Source organism: Orycteropus afer, unplaced genomic scaffold, assembly GCF_000298275.1.
Source record: "Orycteropus afer afer isolate SDZICR_OR568_19922 unplaced genomic scaffold, OryAfe1.0 scaffold00061, whole genome shotgun sequence".
Classification (NCBI taxonomy): Eukaryota; Metazoa; Chordata; class Mammalia; order Tubulidentata; family Orycteropodidae; genus Orycteropus; species Orycteropus afer.
The window spans coordinates 8,164,775-8,181,265 of record NW_006921648.1 but is presented as its reverse complement, the minus strand read 5'-3'; the positions used below and the strand labels follow the sequence as shown (position 1 = coordinate 8,181,265).

General features: G+C 55.1%; 1 protein-coding gene across 1 annotated transcript in view; it reads left to right on the top strand.

Moving 5' to 3' along the window:
- USP7 (ubiquitin specific peptidase 7) overlaps window positions 1–9,939 on the top strand; it is a 39,224-nt gene extending 29,285 nt beyond the window's left edge. The window contains exons 16-31 of the mRNA XM_007939617.2: window positions 518–652; window positions 1,022–1,123; window positions 1,301–1,406; window positions 2,203–2,295; window positions 2,383–2,450; window positions 2,688–2,788; window positions 3,986–4,139; window positions 4,781–4,848; window positions 5,336–5,444; window positions 5,536–5,613; window positions 7,193–7,293; window positions 8,072–8,171; window positions 8,617–8,736; window positions 8,930–9,001; window positions 9,122–9,212; window positions 9,833–9,939. Of these exons, the coding sequence (XP_007937808.1) occupies window positions 518–652; window positions 1,022–1,123; window positions 1,301–1,406; window positions 2,203–2,295; window positions 2,383–2,450; window positions 2,688–2,788; window positions 3,986–4,139; window positions 4,781–4,848; window positions 5,336–5,444; window positions 5,536–5,613; window positions 7,193–7,293; window positions 8,072–8,171; window positions 8,617–8,736; window positions 8,930–9,001; window positions 9,122–9,212; window positions 9,833–9,939 (1,605 nt within the window). The remainder of the gene's footprint in view (window positions 1–517; window positions 653–1,021; window positions 1,124–1,300; window positions 1,407–2,202; window positions 2,296–2,382; window positions 2,451–2,687; window positions 2,789–3,985; window positions 4,140–4,780; window positions 4,849–5,335; window positions 5,445–5,535; window positions 5,614–7,192; window positions 7,294–8,071; window positions 8,172–8,616; window positions 8,737–8,929; window positions 9,002–9,121; window positions 9,213–9,832) is intronic.
- The last annotated feature ends 6,552 nt before the right edge of the window (window positions 9,940–16,491 follow it).

Below are 16,491 nucleotides of genomic sequence, written 5' to 3'. Positions count from 1 at the left end.
GGGGGGGGGGGGGGGGGGGGCAGGATCACACCTGTCCCAGTGGGAAGAGGGGGTGGCTGTCCAGGCTGAGCACGGGCTGCAGGCAGGAAGGAAGGCGGGTCTCACTAGAGCAGGTTCGTCATCAGAGGCTTCTGGTTCACGATTCAGTGTTAGCAAACAGAGGTGTTCGGTCGACCAGAAGAATGTCTGGGGGAGAGGTTGGTTGGGTGTCCTGGCTTTGTGCTGTTGGACGACCCCACCTAGCTTCCTGTCTAGTCCCACCTGCTGGTGGATGAGGGAGGGTGAGTGATGGCTGAGAGCCAGATCGGAAACACAGGTTTTGTCTTGTGTAAACCGACACTCGATTTGGATCTTGGTGGTTGTGATGAGGTGGCTCTCCTTGGTCCCCTGAGGAAGCGGCTGGAGAAGGAGTCTGCTAGGAGTGTTTTCCTGTCTCAGCCTGGCCTGCCAGCGCAGCCTCAGTTGTTTTGTCCCATCCGTTGTGAGCTCTGTTCTGTGCCTGTGTGCGTTTCTGCAGATAGTCACCGAGGACCAGTTTTGCGGCCACCAAGGAAATGACATGTATGACGAGGAGAAGGTGAAATACACGGTGTTCAAAGTGCTGAAGAGCTCGCCGCTGGCCGAGTTTGTCCAGAACCTGTCCCAGACCATGGTGAGTGCCGCCTGAGCGCCTGCTGCCCTGGGTTGCCTCCAGGTTCCAGCCACTTTCCTCAGGGCCAGAAGGGGAGGACCATCTGTGGCCTTCTTGGGTCACATGTCCTGTCTTGAGGTGTGTGTGGAAGACAAATCGTGAGCTCGGCTGTGGTGCAGATGAACCTGAGGTTTTCAGAAACAGGTCTCTGCCCTTTTGACCTGATTTTTTCAGTGGGATCTGTAGCAGGGGGCCACTGTGAGAAGCCAAGAGGAGAGTGATAATTTTTGTCACCCCCCCCACCCCCACCCCAGCACTCACAGAATCATCCAATGATGGGATTAAAATGCGGGTTGGGTTGGGTTTAATTTATTTCTAAAAACTTTTCAGGGATTTCCACAAGATCAAATTCGGTTATGGCCCATGCAAGCGAGGAGTAATGGAACAAAGCGACCGGCCATGTTAGATAACGGAGCTGATGGCAGTAAGACGGTGAGTGTCTGGGACAGTGGGCTTTCACCTGCGTCGGCAGAAGGCCTTCACCCCATGCACTGGGCTCCCCTTTTGTGACATAGACCTGGGTGTTTTCTACAGTGCTTGAGTATGATTATTTGCTCTGTCACCAAAGCCATTAAGATCGTCTAAAAGTAGTGTCTCTTTTGGAAATAGATGATTGAACTCAGCGATAATGAAAACCCTTGGACAATATTCCTGGAAACAGTTGATCCTGAGCTGGCTGCTAGTGGGGCAACATTACCCAAGTTTGATAAGGATCGTAAGTGCCAACGAAACGCCCAGCTGCCTTCAGAGTGGGAGGCTTGGAGTCCTAGACTAAACACGGCCCGCTGGGAGGTGTTCCCTTGACACGTTCCAGAAATGGTCACCAAACCCCGCAGTGCTGAGGCTTCTTGATGAAGTCCAGGCTGACGCTGTCTTCTGGGCGGGTGACAGGTGGCAGCAGCGTTGAGATGTCATGGTACCTCCTTGATCTTGGCCCCTGTGTTTGCTAATCACTTAGGTCTTCTTTGCAGTTGACAGGGCATGTAGCACAGGGGTCGGCCCGTTTCCTGTTGAGGGTGGGCTGTGAATATCTTAGGCTTTGAGGGCATCCTGTCCTTCCAAAAGCTTCTGCCTCTCTGGTGTGGAAGCAGCCGTAGGCAGTGTGTGAGTGAACGAGCAGGCCCTGTTTCAGGAAGCTTCCTGTAACAACACAGGTGGGTCAGTTGGTTGACCCTTGCTGCAGCATTGTGGGATTTTAGTGCTGTGGCCGGCCACGTCTCTGCCAAAGGCAGCTGTTCTCGTGGGTCCCTGGTAACACTGGGCAGGCTCGCAGGAAGTGCCAGCTCTTGACCCAGGATTCCTTAGTTTGCTGCCCTGGATGTAGCATTGCAGTGAGTTTGATGTGTGGCCCTTTTCTCTGGAGCCATGATAAACCCCACCTGACGTGTAACCTGTCAGATGCCTTAAGCTGTCATTTTGGTGGTCACTGAGTTTACTAAGCGTACTGTTAGTTTTTGTAATGTCACTGTGAGAATAAAGAGCCTAACAAAGCCTGTTGGTTAACCTCCTAGATGATGTCATGTTGTTTTTGAAGATGTATGATCCCAAAACCCGGAGCTTGAATTATTGCGGGCACATCTACACACCGATATCCTGTAAAATACGTAAGTCCTTGTGTCTGCTCCCTCTGCGGAGAGGGGACCAAGTCTTGGTATGTTCCAGCTGTGAACTTTTTTCTCCCTTTATCCTAGGTGACTTGCTCCCAGTTATGTGTGACAGAGCAGGATTTATCCAAGATACTAGTCTTATCCTCTATGAGGTCTGGATGCCGCTTCATTTTCCCATATTGATCTGTCTTTACTAGTGGCGGGGGGCGGGGGGGTGTCTGTTATGCCAGCCCCGTGGCCTCAGGTGATGGTGGCGCCACGTTTCCCGCTTGGCTGGGTGTAGAGAAAATACTGTATATGCATGTGGGGTCTGCTATTATGTACTTTACGGCCATCTTCGTCGGTACTCAGACCTTAGGTTTTTAAGTGTTTCCTATCTTTCTTTTCAGGAAGTTAAACCGAATTTAACAGAGAGAATTCAGGACTATGATGTGTCTCTTGATAAAGCCCTCGATGAGCTAATGGATGGTGACATTATAGTATTTCAGAAGTAAGTGTTTTTTTTTTCCAAGTATTGTGCTTAGTACCAATATTGAAATTTTTTCTCCCGAGCCCTAGAACTGGAGCGCAAAATTGCCTCTAGACCCTGAGCCACGTTTTGTGGAAGTTACCTGGTGTTCTGCGGGTTTTGGAATTAGCACTGGTGGACAGTTTTGTCATTTAATGCCCTGTCTGCTTTCCTAAAACATCTACAGTGGTCGTGAGCGCTGCTGGCCGAGGAGACGTGTGGACTAACAAGGTGGTCCTCCTTAACATGCCTGCAGGTCCTTGGACGGTCCTTTCGTGTGACCTCAGGCTGCGGGTTTAGACAAGTGGAATGGAGGGTGGGCTCAGACTCTGCCTGATGCTAAATCCAGCTTTCTGAGGACAGGGTTCCGAGGTCAGGAACAAAGCGTTCAGGCTTTTTCTGAAAGGACCAGATAGCAAAGGTTTCAGGCTTAGCAGCCATTCTGCCCTGCCCTTGTGGCACAAAAGCCATAGTTTGTGGAATCCTGGTGGAGAGCATGGGCTCTCCCTGTGCCCTGTGTGGGAGGAGTGATTGGCGTGTGCTGTGTGCTTGTTTCGGTGGTCGTCAGACCAAGGAAGTTAATGTGAGCACCTGCTCACCTGGGTGCAGCGCGGCCTCTGCCGTCCCCTGCCCTGGCCCGGAGCTCACCGCGCGCAGAGCGGCCTCTGCCATCCCCTGCCCTGGCCCGGAGCTCACCGCACACAGAGCGGCCTCTGCCGTCCCCTGCCCTGGCCCGGAGCTCACTGCGCGCAGAGTGGCCTCTGCCGTCCCCTGCCCTGGCCCGGAGCTCACTGCGCGCAGAGTGGCCTCTGCCGTCCCCTGCCCTGGCCCGGAGCTTACTGCGCGCAGAGTGGCCTCTGCCGTCCCCTGCCCTGGCCCGGAGCTCACGTGTACAGAGCGGCCTCTGCCGTCCCCTGCCCTGGCCCGGAGCTTATGTGTGCAGAGCGGCCTCTGCTGTCCCCTGCCCTGGCCCGGAGCTCACCGCGCGCAGAGTGGCCTTTGCTGTCCCCTGCCCTGGCCCGGAGCTCACCGCGCGCAGATCGGCCTTTGCTGTACATACCTGGCTTCGAAGGAAGCTGGGCTGAGCTCACAGGGAGGCTGACTCCAACTGCAAGGGTGCTGATGCCATTCAGGTCAGTGTGGCCTATCACTCAACCTGCGAATGGTCTTCGTTTCCAGGGATGACCCGGAGAATGACAACAGTGAACTCCCCACTGCAAAGGAGTATTTCCGAGACCTCTACCACCGCGTCGATGTCATTTTCTGTGACAAGACAATCCCGAATGATCCGGGATTTGTCGTCACGCTGTCCAATAGGATGAATTATTTTCAGGTATTGGACGAGGGCCTCCTCCCTTCAGATTCCAGAAAGCCTGGTTTCTTCTTTCAAATGCCTGAGGGAGAGGCTGTCCAGCAGGTCTGGTCCGGAAGGAGCTGGCAGGTTGCTGCTGTCTGGGGCTGTTCTCCTGGGAAGTGAACCGGGGCTAGTCTCTCCATGGGAACCAGGGCCATCCTCACCTGCCCCATCGCCTCCTTGAGACCACTGGGGTTTCTGTCAGACTCCTCCCCACCCTAACTCTACGGACCTCACATTAAAGTGAAAGTCTTTAAGTTAACCTTTGTCAGCTGTGCACTCCCTGGTGAGGTCTGAGGAGCTGGGTGGATCCTGTTAGAAGGAGAAATTCTGTTGTTGTTACGTGCCATCAAGTCAGACCCGACTCAGAGCGACCCCTCCTTGGGTTTCCGAGGAAACCCAAGCAAGATCACCCAACCTTCCCTCCGAGGAGTGGCTGGTAGGTTTGAATCACCAGCCTTCTGGTTAGCAGTCAAGTGCTTAGCCATTCTGCTACCAGAGCTCCTTTACTTAATAATGTAACCAAATAATATTGCAGTATGATCAGGCTCTTGGCAGATTTCTGTTCTTTCTGGAAAATGTAGACCTTCCCTTTTGTCTTCTGATTCCTATCCTCCCAGGTGGCAAAGACGGTTGCACAGAGGCTTAACACAGACCCGATGTTGCTCCAGTTTTTCAAGTCTCAAGGGTAAGCTGTGGCCATGGTCCCTGGTCGTCCGGCCTGTGCTGCATGTTTGCTGTGGTTCACCAAAACGTCTCGGAACTGATTTAACACAGAGCCTCTTGACGGGCCCTCCCTGCTTAGCTGTAGACACAGAATTGTCACCACTCACATCCCAGTCCCACTGCTGCAGGATCTCAGGATAACTGACAGCCTCCTCTAAAACCAGACTGTGGACCGGCTGTGTCCCCTCATCCACACTCGCCCACGGCTCCTGCTGGGCCAGCCCTGCCCGGCTCGAGGGCATTGTGTCACCAGGCCACAGAAGGGCTAATAGTGGGACAACAGAGGGACGAAGGTTTCATGGAGCGGGTGTGTCCCGGGTAGCCCCTGCCCAGGCCCCTGTGGTGCGTGCACGTATCAGCAGGCAGTGGTTTGCTGGGATGCTTGCTCACGGACGTGTGTTTCAGGCAAGTGACCAGGCTGTTCATTTCTGTGCTGTTTTCTTGTGTAGCTACAGGGACGGCCCAGGGAATCCTCTTAGGCATAATTATGAAGGTACTTTAAGAGATCTTCTACAATTCTTCAAGCCTAGACAACCTAAGAAACTTTATTATCAGCAGGTATGAGTCCCAATTAATTCACCATGGGGAATAGAGACACGGCTTGGGCTATTTGGAAGTGTATCTAAAGTGACCCTCTCTTTTTCAATAGCTGAAAATGAAAATCACAGACTTTGAAAACAGAAGAAGTTTTAAGTGTATATGGTTGAACAGCCAATTTAGGGAAGAGGTGAGTCTTTGAGTAGCTTGAATTTCACTTTTCTTGGAGCTTGATTATTGTTTCCGCCTCACCCTTAACCTTGGGAACAAAAACAATGGGAGAGAAGAATTAGAAGACTTGACTGAGGGTCTGATGGTTCGCCCTGTCTTCCCCACCTGCCTTCTGCAGGCTGTGGGGCAAATAACAACCCGGTTGGCCTGAATCCTCCAGTGATGTGTCTGACCTATGGGGGCAGGGTCTTGAGGTTGACACCTTGCTACCTGGCCTGGGGCAGTAGCATCTCTAACACACGCATGCTGTAAAGGTGTCCGTTACACCAGCTAGCATCGACTGACTGCCTTGTTTCCAGAGTTCCTCTATCAAGCCTGGTCCTGGCAGAAGACCTGGTCAGACAGCTTTTTCTAAAATCCTTGCTGCTTATAAAATAGAACCCTGCCCTGCCCTGTGTAGTTGTAGTTTTGGGGCGGAAAATTTCTGACCCTGCTCAGTTCCGTCCAGACAGACAGCAGCCTGGGTATAGCCTGTCCCTGCATGGATTCTGTGTCTTTTACCTTCCCAACTCGACCAGTATGGCAGGAACCCAGAAGACGTGCGGAGTGACTGGGGGATGTTACTGAGCACACCGGTGCCTGACCTGGGTGGCTTTGCTCGCCTTTCCTCACTGTGCTGAGAGCTGGGCAGGCTTTCGGATGGCCTTTTTGGGGACCGTCCTGTAAATACAAGCTTTGCGCCACAAGGTGGCATTCCTTAGACTCTCCTCAGTCCTGAGTGGCACCCGGTTTGGGGCCTGTCATCCCACAGTGCGTGAGTTCACAATTCAGGGTCCACACAACTACTGGTCTTGCCTCGTCCAGAGTGAGAGAGGGTTAAGGTAGGCAAGAGACTCGGAGAAGGAACTGGTGTGCAGGACAGAGTGCCTACGTGAAGCATGGCCTCCCCGACCCTGAGGCCAGGCGAGCTAGATGGTGTCAGGCTGCCCCTGCTGGGCACTCTGATAAGGGCCACGCTAGACGGAGCCCTGTGGGTCGGGAGAAGAACACGGAACAGAGCCTGTTCCTCAAAAGTCAGGCTTCCTGGCCCAGTGGAGACTGGAGGAGCCTTCACGACTGTTGCCTTGAGAAGCTCTTTAAACCTTTATGCCTGGAGGTCGGTCACCTTTAAGCTAGATAACAGATTGGCTCATAAAATAAAGAATATCACCCATGAGGAGTGAACTTCTTAAAAAAAAATCATCTCTATGAGATCAAGTGGGCAAAACGACTGTGAAACAGATGAGGCGGTGAGGGCAGGGGGACCAGAGCTCGCTGAACGGGAACGATGCCCCTTGTGAAGAAGGCATCCAGCATCACTGTGCCATTGGGTGAAGGCTGTGAAATGGCAGCCTGGTTGGCTGTGTCAGCTTCACCATCGGTGCAGCGGAATAACAGTAAAGACCAGGAGCCACGCCTCAGTGGCGTGTTGACAAAGTGTGCCCCAGCCAGAGGCTGCCGAGAGCAGCCCGTGCACACTTCTCTCGTCAGGTTGGTGTGTTATAGCAGAGACCGTCCTGTTTCCTCTCGAGTTCTGACTTCATTCTGTTGTTACTCAGGAAATAACACTATATCCAGACAAGCACGGGTGTGTCCGGGACCTGCTGGAAGAATGTAAAAAGGCCGTCGAGCTCGGGGACAGAGCCTCAGGGAAACTCAGGCAAGTGTTTCCTGAAGAGGAGGCGGCCGCCAGAGGACAGTGAAACGCAGACCAGGCCCATGGCCGGGCCCCACGCTCGCCCCTCAGTTGGTCTTTTGCGGAAAGTTGATGAATTTGTCAGAATTATCAGCTGTTCTTTTTTACACACACACACACACACACACCCGCCTCCTTCCTTCCTCACCTCCTGTTAGTAGTTAAGTGTTGTCAGAGGTGGTGGGATTTGGGCAGGTGTGGTTCAGAGAGTGCTTGACCGAGACCAGGAGTGGGCCCCTTCTGACTCGGATGGCCACGTTCTCCCCCAGGCCTTTGGCTCCAGTTCTAGCGTAGGTTTCAGCACTGTCCTCGCCACTGTCTCACTGGCAGGCCGGCTGTTGGGTTCTCTGTTAAGCAAAGAATGAGCCCTTGCTGTTGTCTCAAGAGCATATCAGGAAAATGGCAGGTCCTGCCTGTTTTGAATTGTGGTGGGAAAGGTGGACCAACATCTAGCTGACAGCATGCGTCCAACGTGGCTCAGCCTGGAGGCCTCTGCTGGCGGCACCTTGAGGTGGTGGTTTGTGTGCTGTCGCCCCACCGATGGCTGTCTGTCTCCTGCACACAACTGCTCGTGACATTTCAGACCCTCTTTGAACAGGAAAAAAATGCATGCAGGTCTCGGGGGCCCTATAGACAGATTCTTCTAGCAAACTATACTGTTGGTCCGTGTGGTCGGACAGTTTTATTCTCTCCAGACATGAGCATATGTAGTTCACTTTTCCCTTTTCCTTGCTTTGTTCAGGCTGCTAGAAATCGTAAGCTACAAAATCATTGGTGTGCATCAGGAAGACGAACTACTAGAGTGTTTATCCCCCGCGACGAGTCGGACGTTTCGAATAGAGGTAACCTGTCTCTGCTGGTGGGACCCTGGACCCTTGGGCGGGGGTGTGGGGGCACTGCTGGTCTGCTTGCCACAGCGTGAGAAGTAGCTTCCACGTGCTTCCGGTAGTTGAGGTGATACCTGAGGTGCCATCCTGCCCACTCAGATTCTGAGGAGTCAGTTCTAAACATGGGCCACCAAGCAAGTCTAGGCAGGAACTGTGGGTCCCTGTGGAACTTTGGGCTGCTGCATTTCCCACAGAAACTAGATGGTGCCTTTCTCTCAAAGCCCAGTGTTTCCTGCTGTAAAAGCCTTGCTCTCTTCAGCTGTGGACTTGCCAGTCGGCCTGGGCCTGGCATCTGAGCAGGAGTGTGCTAGAAAGTCCTGAAGGAGCCGTGGGACGGGGGCGGCTGCTTCCTCCCGCCAGCTGCACTCCGCCCTCATGGGTTTCAAACGTGTGTCCGCAGGAGATACCTCTGGATCAGGTGGACATAGACAAGGAGAACGAGATGCTGATCACGGTGGCCCATTTCCACAAAGAGGTGTTTGGAACCTTCGGCATTCCCTTTTTACTGAGGATACACCAGGTGAGGGTCTGCGTAGTGGCTTGAGCGTCACGTGTCAAACCTGTCGTCTCCCGTGATCCCTGAGTTACCGCCGTGGCTGGGTCCTCGGCTGCCGAGTGGCATGCTGGTGTCCATGTGGGCTCCGAGGGCAGCTTGGCCCCGGGCTCGGCAGGTGAGCCCGAGCTGTGTAAGCACGCGTGGCCTTCCGTTGCAGGGCGAGCATTTCCGAGAGGTGATGAAGCGGATCCAGAGCCTGCTTGACATCCAGGAGAAGGAGTTTGAAAAGGTGCGCGCTTAACGGGCCGCGTGTCCTAATCCTGCCTGGTGACGCACCCGGAAGGGGCTGGCCAGAGAGAGTCTGCTCATAACCAGCATTAACGACGGAGTTCTGCCTTTTGTTTTTTAGTTTAAATTTGCAATTGTAATGATGGGCCGACACCAGTACATAAATGAAGATGAGTATGAAGTAAACTTGAAAGACTTTGAGCCTCAGCCCGGTAAGAGCCCTCCCCTGGACACAGTTTCTCAGCTGCGGTTGACGTCTGAGTGGCTGGGAGGCGGGTGCAGCCCTGGGTTCAGTGTTCTCCTGTCAGGAGCCTGGGCTGGTTTGCACATCAAAGAAACGGCAGCCTGGGGTCTTGTGGTTCTTGTAAGGATTAAAGCACCTGGCATGTGTTGAACAAAACACGTCGCCCTGCAGTCGTCGGTGCTGCCGACCCCGGAGGCCCTCGAGTCGGTGCTGCCAACCCCGTAGGACAGAGGGACTGCCCATGGGGTTTCCAGGGCTGCCATCTTCATGGGAACAAACTGCCACATCTTTCTCCTGCAGAGTGGCTGGTGGGTTTGAACTGCCAGGCACTTAAACACTGTGCCGTGTTTGGCATTAAATGTGGGCCAGATGGGGACTTCAAATGGAAGCGCAGGGTTGAGGTTGGCGGCTCTGTGTAAGTTGTCAGGTGACCTGAGGTGCTGCTGCGTCTGAGCTGCTGGGGCCGCAGAAGTCCTGTGTCCCTGTAAGCGCGGACCGCCAGCCCACGCCGCGTGACGGGCTGAGCTGTGCGCCAGGGCTCCTGACCTGAGAGTGTGCCTCCTCAGTTGCTTTTCTCTCTCCCACCAGGTAACATGTCTCACCCTCGGCCTTGGCTAGGGCTTGACCACTTCAACAAAGCCCCCAAGAGGAGTCGTTACACGTACCTTGAAAAGGCCATTAAAATCCATAACTGACTTCCTTCCCCAGTGTGTGCAAGGCGAGGGAGCGTGCGTGGGTGCGCGCTCCTTTTTAACACCCGTAGAACTGTGGTGCACGTGCACTCTGCCCGGGGTCTTCAGCAAGAGGATTTGCTGCTCATGTTACTTTCTTTTGTTGAGGCTGTTCAGTTTGGCTTCTCTGTATCTACGGACTGCCCTTTTTGAGCAAAATGAAGCCGTTTTTATAAAGCTTGGATGCCAATGAGAGTTATTTTACGGTAACCACATTGCAAGGCCCCCGTCAGCATAATGGGGGAAGAAGGCGAGTAGGACGCGGGTCGCTGGCCAAAGGCTCTGGTCTGTTTGCGTTGGCGTAAGCCGGCTGGCTGCCTTCCGGGGGGTCCTGCCCTCCAGCTGCGCAGCTCGTTGGTCTCATGGGTAGGCCCGTCCGACTGCCTTCCTTCAGTTACCCTTCATGACCTTCTGTGCATCTGTAAAGGCCAAACACAAACCCACACCTAATCAATAGCCATCTCTCCTTCATTGTGTGCGCTGTCGGCCCTTCCTCGGGCTCCTCTTCTCCAGCCGCCCGGGGTCTCCAACAGCCTCGGCTCATCTCCGTCGGCCCCAATGCCGAAGCCTGTCTGCAAGGCGGACGCACGGAACCCAGGCCTGGCAGACACACGGGGTCTTTTTATCCAATCGAAAACGTTGTTCAGTACAACTAAGGTTTATTACTACGCTGCCTCGTGGCCACTGTGATGCTCTCGCGCGTCCTTGGAAGCAGGCGACAAGATGAGAAGCAGAATGTCAGGAGCAGGCGGAGCAGAGGGGAGAGCCGGTAGCAAGGAGGGCATGCTCACTAGTGGTTAGCAAGCTGTTGACTTTGTAAAGAAAAAAAAAAAAAGCTAAAAGGGGCAAGCAAGGAAGAAATGAAATGTATATTTAACGACGGACACGTTCAGTCGCCCACTGGGAGGCGGCCCCTTTTTGCAGGTGGCTCTCGTGATGGGGATACTCACTGTGTGTACTTTGACTTCCATCCCAGCTGCGTTTCCTTTCTCTGGAGCTAATGCCAGCCGCGTGTCTAGTTCTGAGTGCAGTAAAATAGAGCCCGCAGTCACACTGGTTATCCATCCTCCCGCAGTATTCCTGTTTCCTTCTGTAGCTGCAGTGTATACCACCTCTTCCTGTATATTGCCTTTTTGCTGGAACATGTTGTATGTTGAATAAAATTTTCTATAAAAATTATAATTTAGTGAGTGACATGGCCGTGGAGGAGGCTTCTACTCTACCCTGCAAACAGGCTCGAGACCCCCTTTCGTTTATTACGAGGCCTAAGGTGTACCCCCCATCCCCATGTCTCGGTATTGCTGGTGGCATGCTGGGTTCCCGCCGCCAGCCAGTCATGCCGAGCCTGCCGGTGGCCTCCCGGAGAGGAAATGTGTTCAGCTGAGAGGAGTGGGCTGTTATTTATGGACGTGGTGGGCGGAGCCCAGGGGCCAGCCAGCTGGAGTGGACCAGCCTCTGGCCGGGTCACTGCAGTCGGCTTGTGCCCCATTCCGGGCCCCGTCTCTCCGGCTGGGTCCACGTCCTGCGTGTGCCTTCCTGCTCCGAGAGCTGCCTTCAGACCCCCGGGTCCTCCTGCAGCAAAGCCATTGTGGGCAGGTACCGAGACCCATTCAGGTGGTGACGGGTTTTTTTTTTTTGGCCAGAGGTTGGTTACAGTTGCGGGTAAGCGAAGCTTATCACCCCTCTCCCTTATGGGACCAATGACCGTTTCCACAAGCACTTCCTGTAACGCCCCCTTCATGGGCTACATTTGACCTGCCTGTTCATTCCGTTAGCGTCTCAAGTTTGGGTTTGTTGAACTGATCTTGGGGAGAGTTGGTAGAAGTTTTGAGTTGGCAGAAAACAAGCTGCTTTTGAGACAGCAGACTACCCGACACACGTTTCTGCCTCGCACTCTGCCAAGTAGGGGGCCACCTCCCAAGGACCCCGGTGGGGGTGGCAGTGCCCGTGGCCTGTCCGTGTGGCCCTGCCCCCAGCGGCGTGCTGGCTCACCCACATTTCACAGTGAAAAGAGCATCCAAGGGTCAAGCTTGGCATTTTCACCTTTAACAGTAGTTTCTCACGTGAGCTGTGGCCCCCATCAAAAGGGCGCCACCCAGACACACCAGTCCTCCCTGGGGGTCTCTCAGAGAGCTTCCAGTTGACCTCAGGACCACCGCAGCCAGCAAGAGGGTCATGTGTCTCCAGTTGTCTTTGCTGGGTTTCATATTAAATGTGTAATTATGTTGAAGGAAGTGGCATCTGTGTACCACCGTCTGGGAAGTGCAGCTTTGCTGTGTAGCAAAGTGTAAAGGGGCGTGAGGAAGGGGACCTACAGGGATGCCTGGAGCCCCCGTCTCGGACCGACCCTCGAGTCGGGAGCTCTGCCCGAGGGGGTGGGGAAAGCCTAACCTAGGTGGCACCTCCCAATGCAAGGGTCTAGCCGGGACCTTCCTCACCAGGTCACGGGGCCTTTGAAATCTCTCTCTCTCTCCAGCTCCTGGTGATGGTGCTTGGGCTGGTGTCTGGAATGGAGATTCTGAGGGTCGCTGAGTAGTACTTACAGAAGTTGCCAGTTTGAAACCACCTTCACGGCCAAAGAGGCTGGAAGGTGAAGCCCCTTAACTGAATGGGGGCAGCGAGATGTAAGCTGAACATGGGTTGGGCTCGTAAGGGCAGAGCTGGGTGGGCAGGTGGGAAAGCGTGAAGCTGCCAGGTCCTTCCAGGAGTGGGCAGGCCTGTGTTCTAGTTAAACTTGGCTACAGCTTAGCCCGGGAGCTCTGGTGGCGCAGTGCCTAAGGCACTTGACTGCTAACCAGAAGGCTGGCGGTTCAAACCTACCAGCATCTCCTCGGAAGGAATGTTGGGCAATCTACCGTAGTGATACTGCCTCGGAAACCCAAGGAGGGGTCGCTATGAGTCGGATCTGACTCGACGGCACATAACAACAGCTTAGCCCTGGGCTGGTGGTGAGGAGGCCTGCTGGTGCAGTGGTCAAGCACTTGGCTGCTGACTGGAAGGTCAGCAGTTTGAACCCACCAGCCACTCTGCAGGAGAAATATGTGGTCGTCTGCGTCTGTAAAGATTACAGCCTTGGAAACCCTGTGGGGCAGTTGACCCTAAAAGAAAGCTGTAAGTGGGAATGACTTGACGGCAATGGGTTCAGTGTTTTGTTTCTGGATCAGTGGGAAGAACAGCTGGTTTGGGAATTGCGTGGTTCTCGAGTGAAGGAGATACTGGGATCGGCAACCTAGTGGGCAGGGCAAGTGCAGAAGGTTGATCGCAACGGCCCAGTAGCCGGGCCTCCCCCGTCACTAACGATGGTTACAAACATGCCTGACATTGTGCCTTAACCACATAGGCCCAGGTGTCTCGTGCGGGTGATGGGGTCGCATTTCTGTCTGCAGTTGTGGTAAATACACAGGTGAAGAAACAGTGCCGTTCCGGGACTGAATGACAGCCATTTCCGTGTCTCCCGGCGCCGTCCAGAACAGCCACGGGATGGAGACATGCAGCAGGGCTGGAGCACTTAACGGCGAACTCAAGTAGCAGAGGAAGGAACTCTGTTTAATTCACATTAATTTTAACTTACGTAGCCATGTGTGGCCACGGTCTGCCACGCCGGATGACACAGTTCTAACCAGTTTTCCTCGCTTTATGACTCGCTTTATGAGTTGTGATAATTGCCCGTTGGTCCATGCAGCTATAAAACACTAGTGTGAAGTCGGTTCTAAAAACTGACCCATTGAGGGGCCGTTGGGGCGTTTGCTCCTGGATGGGGACAGAGCTCTGGACCCTTCCCGCCTCGCCGTCGGGGATCGCTCTCTGCCCCGCTCGCTCACCTGCCTGTCCCTAACGTTGCCGTGATGCCCTGGAGTCAGGCCCCTGGGTGGCCTTGCCCGTGGGCCGAGCGGATCTGTATGTGGGTCGGTTTCTAGGAAGGCCCTACCTCTGTCGGGACGCAGCGGCTCCCAGGCCCGCTCCAGGCTGAGAACTGGGAGGGCTGTGTGATGGAAACAAAGGAGGTGTCGCTGCTGAAAGCAGAATGCCCTCAGGTTTGATGGACGTTTGAAGTTTGTCTTAATACGCAGAAAACAAAAGCAGCCTTAGGGATCCAGCCACCCAGGAAACCCACTCCTCTAGCTGCCCGCCCACTCTCCACCCCGCAAGGCGTGGGCACTGCTTGAGCCCTTTCGGGCCCATTTCTGCAGTTTTGCCATGGAGCGTGGCATACACTTGGCTTCTCCCGCGTACGGTCTCGGGTCACACAGTGTGGCCTAGAGCCGTGGGCAGCTGTTGGCCTGGAGCCAAGCAGAGCAGCGGCTCAAAGCCTGGCCAGGGGATGCCCAGGGGCCCTCGCCTGGGCGCTCCCTGCTGACGCCTGTCTCCACGTGCCGTGGGCATAGCTCACAGGAGAGTAGCCACGAGGGCCACCTGAGGAGGCTGCATGCCACCATCAGGGCTTGGGTGGCGGGAAGGCTCACAGGCCGTCGGTTAGAGGGAGCCCCAGAAGCAGGCGTCACGCCCACCCATGGAGCCTCCTGCCAGCAGCCACCCTGGCGCTGCCGTCCCCAGCGATAAGTGGGGTGTGTTCTGTGCCTACGCTGTGGCCACACTTGGGGACCTGTGTAGCTGAGATAAACCTTGTAACTAACTATAGTCCCCTCAGCACTCTACCTACATGCCAGGCAGCACGGGAGGGCCTGGCAGGTTAGCAGTGAGGTGTCTGGGCACAGAGTCACCAGACACAGACCGAGGGGCTGGCCGCCTGGCGGAGCGCTGGGCTGGTATAGGATCCGGGCTCAGTGCTCCCTACGCTGTAGTGTTCCCTGTGCCCCCAGCTCTGCCCCATCTTGGTGGGCTGTCCCCATGCCCAGATGAAGGGGCTGGGTGAGCGGGATGGGGAGAGAGAGGAGCCAGGCCAGCCCTTAGGGAATGTGTGTGGATGGCGTGCTCCTCCCCCATATCCCTAGGTGCTGCGGTCAACTCTCAGGACAGGAAGGCCAAGGCTACCCTTGGGGCAAGACCTCAGCTGTTCGCAGACTAGGAAGTGGACGCGAGAGTGAAGCCATGAGAGAACAGGGACCGATGGGGACGAACAAGGGGCCAGCAGACGATCATTGCTTTGCAAGAGCTCTGTGCAACCAGGTTTCCTGACCTGTTAAAAAGCAGCCAAGAGCCTGGGACGGGCAGCGTCAGTTCTCCCACATTTAGTGGTTGGCCGTGGACACCTACCATCAGGCCTGGGGATTGGCTCCGCCCCACATTAGCTGGGGCTGGGTGAACCTCACGGTCGTGCCCAGATGCCCTGCGGGGCACAGATAGGCCTGTGAGCACCAGGGACCACGCTCAGGCACAGCCCTGAGGCCGCCAGCTGCCTGCATTGCTCTAAACGGTCAGATTCCAGGCTTTGCCAGGGGCCCAGGAAAGAGTGGGGTCTCTGAGGATCCAAGCCGAGATCAGGTCATCGTGTGTGGAATGCAGCGTCTGACCACGGGGCCGGAGCTGAGCCCTGAGCCCCGCACGTGTGCCCTGCAGCAGACAGGGCTGAAGGCCGGATGCCCCGAGGAGCCAGCCTCCGTAACTCCCCACCTGTGCGCCTCTGCAGAGTGCTGGACGCGTCCCAGCCACGTTCCTCTGCCCAGCTCTGGCCTCGGGCTCCCTCTCCTCACTTGAAGCTTCAGACACCCATCTGCTTCGGACACGCACCTGGCCTGCTGACGCCCAGATCGCCGACCTGGGGTCCACCATGTTGACTCCCTCCAGCCTGACTTAGCACGAATGAGCCACACCTCCCTCACCTGCAGGGACTCACCTAAGGTCCCAGGTACTGGGGCCCCACTGTGCAGGAATTTTCACCCTCTAATCTAAAAGCCTTGTTAAAATGAGTCCCTGGTTTGGATGTAAAAATTGACGCTTCTGGTCCCACAGCTCTGGCCCTTTTGATACAGTGGTTAAAACATTTGGCTGCTGACTCAAAGACCTGCAGTTCGAACCCACCAGCCGCTCTGCAGGTGGACGACGTGCCAGTTACTTCCATAGAGATGACAGCCTAGAAACCCTGTGGGGCAGTTCCACTCTGTCCTCTAGGGGCGCTGTGGGTCAGAATGGACTCCATGGCAGTGGGTGTGGTTTGGGCTTTCCTTCCATAGAGATGACAGCCTTGAAACCCTGTGGGCAGTTCTACTCTGTCCTCTAGGGGCGCTGTGAGTCAGAATGGACTCCAGGCAGTGGGTGTGGTTTAGGCTTTGCTTCTGTGGAGACTGACAGCCTTGGAGACCCTGTGGGCAGTTCCACTCTGTCCTCTAGGGGCGCCGTGAGTCAGAATCGACTCCAGGCAGTGGATGTGGTTTGGGCTTTGCTTCCATGAAGACTGACAGCCTTGGAGACCCTGTGGGCAGTTCCACTCTGTCCTCTAGGGGCGCTGTGAGTCAAAATGGACTCCACCGCAGTGGGTGTGGTTTGGGCTTTGCTTCTGTGAAGACTGACAGCCTTGGAGACCCTGTGGGCAGTTCCACTCTGTCCTCTAGGGGCGCT